This window comes from Chenopodium quinoa, unplaced genomic scaffold (genome assembly GCF_001683475.1).
Source record: "Chenopodium quinoa cultivar QQ74 unplaced genomic scaffold, ASM168347v1, whole genome shotgun sequence".
Taxonomy (NCBI): domain Eukaryota; kingdom Viridiplantae; phylum Streptophyta; class Magnoliopsida; order Caryophyllales; family Amaranthaceae; genus Chenopodium; species Chenopodium quinoa.
The window spans coordinates 184,840-196,834 of NW_018745026.1; the positions used below are offsets into that span (position 1 = coordinate 184,840).

At 36.9% G+C, this 11,995-nt stretch overlaps 1 protein-coding gene across 2 annotated transcripts; it reads right to left on the reverse strand.

The window, feature by feature from the left end:
- Positions 1–6,558: 6,558 nt before the first annotated feature.
- On the reverse strand, positions 6,559–11,641 carry LOC110709056 (serine/threonine-protein phosphatase 7 long form homolog). 2 transcript variants are annotated; one of them, XM_021887267.1, is made up of 5 exons: positions 11,076–11,641; positions 8,595–8,695; positions 8,202–8,509; positions 7,371–7,805; positions 6,559–7,279 (listed from the first exon to the last, which is right to left on the reverse strand). In XM_021887267.1, the coding sequence occupies exons 4-5, from the start codon at positions 7,803–7,805 to the stop codon at positions 6,746–6,748; spliced, it is 969 nt and encodes a 322-aa protein (XP_021742959.1). In that variant the 5' UTR covers positions 8,202–8,509; positions 8,595–8,695; positions 11,076–11,641; the 3' UTR covers positions 6,559–6,745. The 2 variants fall into 2 exon arrangements, with proteins under 2 accessions (XP_021742959.1, XP_021742958.1); XM_021887266.1 differs by having other exon boundaries at positions 8,202–8,292; positions 8,372–8,695.
- Positions 11,642–11,995: the final 354 nt, after the last annotated feature.

Consider the following 11,995-nt stretch of genomic DNA (forward strand, 5'->3'; position numbering starts at 1 on the left):
TCATGTACATTTAGTTTGAGGGTTTTAATTCAATTGTTGTGATTATTTGTTAACCTTATATTAATTAATGTTATATTTAATTGTAGGGTGTGTTCGATCATGGTTCTTGAGTTCTTTTGTGTGGTTTTGCTAAGCAAGGATCAAGGTACGTTTAGATGGCTTGATACCTTTGAAAGTGATTGGTTTGAATAACATGTTTTGAATGATTTTATGATGATTGAATTAAATTGACTTGAGTCATGAATTATGAAATAAAGTATTATTTTAGTGTGTGTTTTAATAAATTGAACTTGATATATGATTTTAGGGTTTATAAAATAAAAGTATGATTAAGGATTGTTTTAGTAAATAAATTAATAGTTGATTTTATATCATGTCTTGATTAATTAAATTAATAACCATGTTTTAAAGGTTAATTTTGAAATTATGTGGAATTTATTAAAAGGGAGTTTTGAATTATGTTGGAATTATTAAAAGGGATTTATTGAATTATTGAATGATTATTATTAAAGCTTTGTAAGCATGTTAGTAATTCCACTATGCGGGTTTGGTTTATTTGATAACACCTTGGACTTTTGTATGACCGAATCTTTCCTCAAGAATAGCCTTGTAATATAAGGAGACTAGCTTGGGGGGTGTGCACACTTGGGAGAGGAATTTGGATATTTAATGGAATTCATTTAAGGGAATTGGTTTTTATTGAATTATTGGAATGGTTGAAATATTGGAATTGTTTTAAATCATGGATTGGAATTATTGGTTTAAGCATTGGAATTGGTTTTAAAAACATGTTTGCTACTAAATTGAGTTTAATAATCTTGCACTTATCGTACTTAGCATATTTTGCTAATCCGTATTTCCTATTTGTTTTGGTTCGCCCTGTTTACCTTAATGGTAAGCAGTGTTGACTAATTTTAGGTGGAGTCAATAATTGAGCATATGGAGTCCCGGGAATGGTTTCATCTAGATTTGGAAATGTTGGTCTTTATGTTTTATTTTGAGTACTCATGAAAATGATTATTATTATGGTTTAATTAAAAAAAAAAAGTATTGAAGTTTCCGCTGCAAAGTATTGGTTTTATTTAGTAAGTTTGGTAGCCTTGCGTAATCACGTGGTGGTAATACGCCTAAGTCTATCTCTACGGTATAAATATACGTATTTTTCTAGTAATACCGTAGAGGGAGATTTGGGGGTGTTACATTTATCGCGCAACAATGGACTTATTGAGACGCGATAAAACCATCGTGATAAAGCCATTGCACTGCGATAAATCTATCGTGTCGCGCTGAAACATGTTTTACTCCGAGTCAGATTCTGACTCAAATTTTGATCTTTTCGGTCGTTTTCTCTATAAAGTAGGGACAATTTTCTCCACTTCTATACACCAACAATCGTCACTACAATCATCTTCTCTCTCTCTTTCTCTCTCTCTCTCACTCTAAGCTAAAGCTTTTTTTTTTCCTCTTTCTCTTAATTTCCAAAACCTTTTCTTAAACATAAACCATATGGCCTTCATGAGACACTAATACACCTAGCCAAGCTCGAAATTGCCCTAAACCTCGACTTAAAAGGTTGATATTTGTGAGGGTTTGGTCCAAAATTTATATTTCAATTAATGTTATTTGTTTAACGTATGTATTCTTTTTAATAGAAAGAGGTACGAGGCTTCAAAGTGAGTAATTCAATTGCTCTATTTCCTTAGGAATCACGCTTAGATTATTTTATTAATTCTTAGCATTATGTTTAGGGAGTAAATTAATATTTCTAATATTTTATTGCTTTCTAGTACCATGTTTATGATAAAGTTTTGATTTTTATTGTTTAGTGACATGCTAGGATTTTTTATTAATCATGTTAGTATCATGCCTAAGATCTTGCTAATATTATTATGCGTTGAGAATATTATGATGATGATTGTTGTGTCAATTATTATAATGATAATACATTGTTTGATTATTCATGATATTATTGTTAGTACTTGACTACGCTCTCTTTTGCAGGATTTAAGAGAATTTGTACTTGAAACTACGCTTAGTAAGATAATTAATAATTTGATTTTAGGCTCATGTGACTTTAATTCAAGTGATCGACAATAATAGATTTATTTGTACGTTAATAATCAACCAACATAGATTAAATATGCTTAGGATTAATTTAATAATTGTATGTTAATCAGAAAGCGCACATAAATATGAGAAGAATAAAGTAGAGGCCTATTTAGGGCGGGTTCAATCTCTTTTAGCTTAAGGTTGGATTCGTATTGTAGACACCTGATTTTGTCTCCCCAAAAACCAAACCCAGTGATGAATATCTTTCACGTCATTTGATAATTGAACAAAGTGAAATGTGAAAAGTTGTGTTCCTAAACATAAGAATAAACCAATAAAGTTTAATCTAATGCCATAAGCAACCAAAATATGCAAGAAAAGCCAAAATTGAGCAATAACGACATTTCACACGCAATCATGACAAATGTAGTAAAACGTTATTAAAACCAAGTAAAAAGATATAAAAACTATGAAAAACTAACTAGAAATCTCTTAAAAATAGCGACATAAATGACACTTATCAAGGGGGTACAACCGGAATTTTGAGTTTAGCAGGCGGCTTACCCCTCCCTTCTTAGCTTCCTTGGCATCCAAGGCTGCCTTCTTCTCCAGAAGCTGCTCCTTCCTCAGAAGAGCAGCCGACTTGGAAGGCGTCATCTCTGGAAGTACCATGTTCTTCCCTTCTTCTGTAAAGACAAAGAAAACAGTTGGTCAAAAGATGAACAAAAAACAAATAAGGCATTAATACAGGCGACAAATTTTCGGGTGTGTTATAGGTCTACCCTGCTTGAACATAGGGCTAAGCCCACATGCGGAGAGGAAGGCCTCGATCTTAAAGAAGTCCGGATGAGGTATCCAGTTCCTAGGAACAATTATTTGAGTCTCATCCTCTAAGGGCATAATTGTTGTCTTAAAAAAGCCCGGCTCCATGATCTGCTCGTAAGCCCTAGAAGACATCCGGGGCAGGGCACACTTCTTTCCGAGTAGCTCCGGATCTTGATTGTACCGGCGAAGGAATTGGTTGTGCCCCAGAGTTTAAGAGCAAATCAAATAGAATTTAATTGTCCTTCCCGCCAGACCATTTGGACGGCTTGTCCAAGTCATTACGTATTGCGGGTGTGTGGTGAGAGTGTACCACGCACCATACCAGCCTGTGCCCGGCTCATATCATGCATATGAGCAAACGCAACAAACTAGGCTAGATGTTTTGATACTCGCAGGTGGAAATATAGCCCAGGATGTTAATCCACGAGTTTGGGGTAAGTTTCCAGACGCCCACGTCATACCCCTTCAAAATCCTTTTAATCCCTTTGTGAAGGGTGAAGCGGAGGCCGGCTTTAATCACGGCCTCATAACAACCGAAACAGTTGTTGGTGTTCTCAATATCATCCTCCCAATTAATCGTTGCCACAGGTGGAGGAACCTCTATTCTCCATCCTTTTCCTTATCGGATGTGCATCTACAAAAGCTCTAAAGCTCCTTTGTATAACAGCTAAGTCCCTAGGAAGCATTTTATTTGTTAAGGGATTTGGCTAATTCGGCCCTTTAGCCGGCTGCTGATACTCAGCCGCTATATCTTCTTGGTCAGAGACCGACGCCTTAGAGCCGGATCTCTCGGCGGCTTCCTCGCCGCCTGACCCCTCTTCATCTGACTCTAAGGACGAGGCATCGTCCTCGCCGTCTGCCCCATCAAATATTGTGTCACTAGGGGTTGAAGGGGTGTCACCCGGAGTAGAGCCCGCCTGCTCTTGCTCTTCCTCCGAATCCTCATATTCCTCATCAGGAATAACTTATCAGTAGGCACTCTTCTAGCGCGCCACTTGCTCGGCTTGATAGCCGTTTGTTTGACTCTGGCCATGGTGTCTTGCATAGACACAAAGACGGAGGTGTTCGGGGATGAGAAAAGCAGGTACAAATTTCTAGAAAAGGCACCCTCGGTTCTAGATTCAGCTGTACCAAGAGACCGGCTGAATGACATAGGCAGTGCCGTGTAGGTCGATGGAGAGTCCATTTTATTTTTGAAGCCTAACTACACAAGCGGAAAAGTATAAAAAACTTGAAAGGAGTATAGGCGGTTACCTTTAACTTAGCTATGGAAATCTGAAAACAGCTACACCAAGCAGACGGATGAAGAGTTTCTCTCTCCAAAAAGCCCTCTTTCTCTCTCTAAAAAGTCAAATACTCAGGTGTGAAATGGGGGGAGAGAGAGGGTAAAACCTTCTATTATAGAAGGGTAAAAGCTGGGGCATCCCTGTAAAACCCTAGAAGGTGAATAGTTTTACTATCCACCGTTTACAGAATGCCGTGTGTCACAGGCGCCACGTGGCCAGCCACGTGCCACTTGTGGGGGGCAAATGTTTTGGGTAAAATTATCCTGTCCACGTGGGCTAATCAGAGAGAGCCACATTTCAAGCCTTGGCAGGTCCATTTGGGCCAGTTTCCAGCTAACACGTGTTAGCCTAAGATGTTTTCCAGAAATTGCGGCATTCAAGGCCCAATTTCCAAGAACGCCGCAAAACGGCGCAGCCCACCAAATCTAGGTCAAATGACCTAGAAGGGGCACGTTCTCCAATGATCCTATAAATAGGGAGATATTCCCCAAATTTTGGGACACATTCAATCATTTATTACACCTACCCTACATTTTCTCACAACAAAGAACACCTGATCTTAAAATATGAGAAGATCTCATTTCATTTTCCGCACCTTCTCCTACTCATATTCAAGTACTAACTTGACCGTTGAAGAAGGAGCTCCAAACACCCGAAGTCTCCGTTATTTTGCAGGTACAGGCCCAGTCGGATTAGTTCTCGAGTTGTAACTCTCCCGAGGGACAAAAACACCCAAAAAAATTGATATTCGATTAGTTCAGAAGGTTATACCTCACAAGTCGGTTCAATAATAATGGATGCTCACATGCGTTGCTTTAATGGAGGAGAGAGAAAATCGGGCAAGCTCACGAGCTGCTTCAATGGAGGAGAGAGAAAATCGAGCTGCTTCAATGGAGGAGACAGAAATTGGAGCATCGAGAAAGGGAATAGAGTAGGAGAGAGAAAATTAGGGCAAGTGGAGAATTTGAAATGACAATATGTGAGATGGAATTTGAAAGTAATTAAGCTAGACTTAATTTTGTAAAGGCTTGGGTTTGCATGGATTTGACCCAAATACAAAGCCAAATGCTTGTATCATCCAAACAGGCCATTTGGCCCAAATAAGAATTTCAAATGAAATCCCCATATCCAAACAGGCCATAAAGTAAATTGCAAGGAATACAAGCGGTGGATTGCTTAATTCAAGATTTATGTGAAAGCGATCTATTATGGAATGAACACGAAGGACCGAATGTTGATTTGTAGGTTTGCAGCTTCGCTGCAGCTGCTCCAATGAGGTGGTGAGGGTTGTGAGGAAGTGGTGGGTGATTGGCTGGAACTGTGCGTGGTAATCCGTGACTGCGGTGCGACGTTGCGAGTGGACGAATAAGTGAAAGAGGTGGGTGGAAATATGTGTGACTGTGGGAGGGAATTTAGGACATTATTGGTCTTTTATGCTTTGGGTGAATGGCTGAATCAGGGGAATGTTTGGAGTGAGTTTGTTTTTGTTAAAGTTTTTTTTTAATATAGAAAATCGGATCGAATCGGATATCCGATTTTCTGGATTCGTGATATGAATCCGATCCAAAAGTTAAAAAAACCAGATCGGATATCCAATTTTTTGGATTGGATCAGCTGGATCACGGATCGGATTTTTTGGCCAGCCCTAATTTCCCCCTTCTCCATCCCCACCACAAAAAACTCAACCCTTTCCCTTTCCTAGCCTCAAAATTCACCAAAAAATCAAATTTGTCTTCTTTAAAATTAACACCTCCTATAGGTTGCATTATTACAAAATAATCCAAAGGTTGTATTATTTTAAAAAAAAAAACGGCCAAAGGTTGTACTACCTCCATTAACTTTTAGTTGCAACATTAGATATTATTTGTGAGATATAAAATATTCCAAAGTTACAACTAAAATTTAACAGATTGTAATATTATTTTTGAAAAATTTCCAGTATTTTATTAATGTTTATTTTTTTAAAATAAAAAATTACAACAGATTGAACGGCCGTGCATTTCACGAGTTTAAGTGGAACGATTTCCCTAGAAATTGTTCAATTATAAACTTATTCCCTAATTGCGTCGGTTTTAAAACTAATTCCCATGGTACTGTCCACGTAGGATCGGCTGGGAAGGTTCTTTTTTTTTTTTTTTTTTTTTTTTTTTAATTCTGGTTCAGTATAGAACCGCTAATGGTGATAGCGGTTTTATAGGTTTTATAAAAATTATAAAACCGCTATCACCATTAGCGGTTTTATACATTTATCTTGCTACATAAACCGCAAATGGTACTAGCGGTCTTTACCTGTGACCTTGCCATTCAATTTATACTTGCTATATAAATCTATAAAATGTGCACAAAAAAAAATTAACCACAGAAATAATAAAGGCATAATGCCTATAAAGAACCAACCTGTCACAAACCAACAAAAATTTCATTCCTCAGAGACAAAGTTCATTTGCATAGATTATCCGGTTGAATATATACATATCAAAAGACCATATGCATTTCTCCAACTAAACATAATTTTAAATATGAATCATATGTTACATACATATAAATGTAGACCAAAAAATTGCGTCTAACTAGCTATCTAACACCTAGGATCCACGATGCTTCTTTGAAAGATGTTCCGACGATCCAAATGAATATTCATCCACCTCTGTGATTGGTGATAGCTCTGAAATAGTAGAGCTCGTGGTGCGTGAGCGTCTCTTGTAGGTTAATGGCAGTAGGGGAGTACTAGATTGAGGAGGAGGAGACTCGTAAATCAAAGACAATGAAGATGGGCTGAGTGTAGTATATGGTGATATGATAGAAGTAAGTGGTGAGGTAGGAGGAAGAAGAGGAGTACATTGAGGAGGAGGAGGAGTGGTAGTAATAGGAGTAGAAGTAGTAGAAACAGGAGTGGCAGTAGGAGTGGCAGCAGTAGAAGTAGGAGTGGCAGTGGAAGTAGTGACACCTAGATCGTGGAGCATGTATGCTTTGCCAACTTTATGTAAGGTCTCGGTGCAGGAACTTGCTAAGCTTCGTAAGGTGTGCATTGCTAACTCCAAAGCTTTGTCGTAAGGCAAATCGAAAGTAGTCTCTTCCACATGAGTGCACTTGCTCACCACTTCAGCGACTGTTTCAGACTAAAAAGAAATAAAATAAAAAATAGTTAGCTCAGTTAATGTTAAATGTGATCAGATCTAATTCACATAAGCAACATTGTGTATATCTTACAAGCACAAATTCATTAGTAGCGGGCTGATATTTAATTGAAGGACGTTCTTGGTCCGGCGGAGTGATAATAAGCTTTGTTATTGTCCTATACCAAGATAAATAGGCATCCAGTGTTGCTGTTTGACCCCTAGCAAAAGTGTCACTAACAACTCTATCCTCCCGCTTATTCCATTCTTCTAAATACTTGGCATGGATCTTGACATAATTTTTGTTTTTTGCACCTCTACGATCAATACAATGAAGTGAATCACTTGTGCTACACGGAAGAGGGATAGTTAGGTTAAATCCAAACTGACGCATCACTCGATCGAGTAGATGATACTCAACAATGTCAAAGCATATTAGTGGTGAGCAAGTACGCCACACATGTCTATCGCTTCGACATATATCCGGAAGTAAAGAAAGAATATCCTCCGTATACGGCTGCCATGTCATCTGTTAAGAGCATATGTCAAAGAGATGACATTCAAATTGCCAACGTAATATATGTGTAAATCCATATTTGCATAATACTTATATTATTAAAAGTAGTGAATAGTCATTATTTAATATTGTCAGCAAAATATGTGTGAAAATGCATAATGCTTATATCAGACCCACCCTTCACTTTACTTAGCTTACCTGCATGAGCATTGACTTATTATGCTACTTTCAGGCACATATTCGTAATAGATGAATACAAGTATGTTTGGTTTCTCTTTTAAACTTTCTGTTTGATCTTATTGTATTCTATTCTTTTTCTGACAAATGGACTACAACCTAGTTGCAAGTATAGTATATATTCAGAATTTTTTATTAACTGAAGTGTCTATACATCTATGAAAATGATACCTGCTCATCAGTTTGGTGATCCAATGCATCCCTATAATATGAAAGGCCACCACTAGCTGATTCCACACGCGTAAAGTATACACGTAACCAACTGAAATAGGCCAAAAAGTTCAATTTAAAAAAAAAAAAATTACAAAAACAATACCAAGAATTAGACTGTGAGGTACTACCTGCAAGCTAAAGGGTCAATGCCTCACCAACTGTCAAATGGAATGTATGCGTCTCTTGTCTCCACCTCTCCACCAAAGCAGTAATGAGGGGTCGATCAATTCCAACAGAACATCGTAATCTGTGCACTCCATAGAAGCCTGCTTGCTTAACATAACTTAGCATTCGATCATCTACTACCCAATCTCGAGTCAAAGAAAACAAATGCTCCCTACAAGACAGTACCTTATCCCTTCGTGCCACCCCCTTCCACACATCCTCACTCCTATGATCCTCCTGATAAATAAGAACGGAATGATCAAGAGGGCCCGAGTGGACCATTTGACCTGAAATTCAAAATAAATGCAAATAAGTTACCTAATGATTACAAATATAATAACTGCAATTGAATGTAAACAAAAGCATGCTCACTAATATAAACTATATATAAAAAAAATTAAATAAAAATTGCCCTGAACTTTGACCGCTATTCCTATATCTACAAATCTTCTTATTATGCCCTCTAAAATGACATATGCTACATTGTTTTTTTGCTCGTGTCTTTTCATCCATCTCGTTTCGAAACTTGCTAGAAGGGGTGCGTCCAGGGGCGTGCTTTTGACTAGGAGGAGCAATAATTTTAGGGCCAACATATGGAGACCATCTCGACACATCGGGAACAGGTATAAAAGTACTCTTATAAGTATCCCTATACTCTGTTGTTCTAAAGAAAGAGTAAACAAAATCAGCGTACGATAAGCTTCGATGTCAACAAACAGCCAAAACATGAGAACATGGAAGCTTATAGATGGTCAATTTTTGACATGTACAAGTTCTTTTCAAAAGATTTATAGTATGCACATGACCACCTTTTCCAGAAGATCTATTATCGCATCCAGTTTCAACTGCAAACAAACCCTTCTTATAATCAAAAGGATCAACCTTATGGGCTGCTGATTTTTGAAGGTTATTTTCGATAGTATTTAATGCCTTTTCACTGTACTCATAGCCTTCTTGCAGTCTTCTTTTACCCCAACCACGCCTAGTCACAAAGTAGGAATTCACTCTATAAAACGTCATTTTAACTAGCAGTAATAGGTAAAAAGCGAGCCCCTTTCATCACGCCATTGAAGCATTCTGACATATTTGTGGTTCGTATACCGTATCTAAAACCACCGTCATGATAGATTGACCACTTATACAATGGTTTCTCTGCCAACCATTCACGAGCTTCCAAGTTCATTTCACCAATCCTATTAAGTAGTATATAAACTTATTCTTTTGACGTGCATCTGCAGCTTGAACAAATAGGTTTTTCAAGTGAGCATTCTTAAACTTGGTGTTGAAATTTGAGGCTAGATGACGAGTACAAAACTTGTGATGAGCATGTGTCTCTTCCCATCCACTTCCCTCCGCGGTCATTTTTTTCAATATCGAGGCATGGCTATCTGATATGACACAAATGCCCTTCCTGTTAGTTACTGATTGTCGTATGCATAACATGAACCATTCCCATGCATCACCTGTCTCTCCTTCAACAACGACAAAAGCAAGAGGAAACAATTGGAAGTTTGCATCTGTGGCCATGGCAATGAGAAGTGTCCCCTTGTACTTTCCATAAAGATGGGTGCCATCAATAGTAATAAGTGGCCGACAATGGTTGAAGCCATCAATAGATGGTTTAAAAGCTCAAAACACTCTCTGGAACACATGAGTAGAAGGATCTAATGTCGGTGTCATACACCGATGAACCACAGTTCCCTCATTTGACTCTCTTAAGGCTTGCATAAATTTGGGCAACTCTTCATATGATTTATCCCAATCCCCAAAAATGGTAGTGATTGCCTTCTGCTTGGCTAACCAAGCCCTAACATATCTAGCTCGGGGTTAAATGAGTTATAATCACCAAACAAGGCATTACCTATATCAGGAGAGGGGGTTGGACAAGTCACATCCAACAAATGATCAACAATGTAATGATCATCTGTAAGCATTCTTGTAAAAGACCCCCTCCCTTCATTAGAGTGCATACCCGATAAAGAATGAATTGAAGGAAAAGAACCCGTGTTGTCCAACACACTTGCTTGCTTGGGAACCATTTCTAGATACATTTGCATATTAGACATTGAATTTTGCCTCACAGCAACCCACATATTTCTTAATGAGCTATCATCTTTCAATTCAACAGTTACATATGAATTATGTATAAGATACCTCATTCTCATCTTCAACTCAAAATATCGAGAATCACACCCTGTAACTTCATAAATCTTACTCAAAACCTCTGAGAAAGTCATAGAAATACCGATAAATAAAAATCTATTCTGCCCGCCCAAATATGATACCTCACCTTCTTTTTCTACAAGTTCCCGGTCCATATAACAGAGAAGGGGGAAATTTGACAGCTCCATATTCTAGATAAAGAATTCCAGCATAAAAGTTACAGAACACCAAAATATCAAATATAAACCATCAAAAAAATTAAATAACAGATACATTATTACTGCATGCAATGATATTCTTTGGAGAAGACATATTATTAGAACAGAGATAAACAACAATTCACCACTACAATAAAGCAAGCATCCAATTAAACCCTCAAAATTAAATACACAATTTAGGAATTACATACCCATATATATACACCTAATTTTAATTTAATTATGAATCAAACCACAATTATCGTGATAAATAATTTTAAAAAATGAAAGAAAAATTAGGGCTAACCTCTTGCAATTAAAGTTAAAACACGATTGTGAAGAATTCTTCCCGCGGCGGAGTGTAATATCGGTGGTGAGAAGTCGGTGGTCGCCGGAGGTCGTCAAACGCCGTAGAGGAGAGGTACGTGGTGATCGTTTTCTATGAATGATCGTTGCTCTGTGTTTTTTTTTTTGGGTGGGGGTTTATAATAGTATTTTAATCGACATATTGAAGTAGGAAAGAAGATTGGGTAAGTATATTTTAAATAGAACCGCTACCATTAACAACGGTTTAAGTTGTAAAACCGCAAACATCATTAGCGGTTTTAATGTTTATTTTATTTTTTTTAAATAGGCACCCGATCCTACGTGGACAGTAACTATGGAAATTAGTTTTAAAACCGACGCAATTAGGGAATAAGTTTATAATTAAACAATTTCTAGGGAAATCGTTCGTTTAAGTGTAGAAATAGAGAATCATTTTCTCAAAAAATTAAATTTCATAAAAACAAACGGAGTCTCAAATCCTCAACTCCCAAATTGGAAACCGGGTTTATATTCTAAATTGTGGGCTCTAAGGGCCTGTTCTCTTCCGTTATTCAGTTCAGTTCACTTCGGTTCAGCTCTTAATTTACGTCTAATGATATTGCTAATGATATAAAGCCAAATTTCATTCTTTTAAGCTCTTATTACAACGACAACAACAACAACAACAACAACAACAACAACAACAACAACAACAACAATAATAATAATAATAATAATAACAATAATAATAATAATAATAATAATAATAATAATAATAATCAATAAGTAATAAATAATAATAATAATAATAATAATCATCAATAAATAATAATAATAATAATAATAATAACAATAATAATTGAAATAATAATACTAATAATAATAATACTAATAATAATAATCTAATAATCGTCAATAAAT

Bases quoted from the DNA above. Each gene is read 5' to 3' on its own strand.
- LOC110709056 (XM_021887267.1), bottom strand. From the start codon at position 7,805: ATGACATGGCAGCCGTATACGGAGGATATTCTTTCTTTACTTCCGGAT. The intron at 7,280-7,370 runs GTAAGATATACA...ATTTCTTTTTAG, and splicing joins CTACTAATGAATTTGTGCTT to TCTGAAACAGTCGCTGAAGT.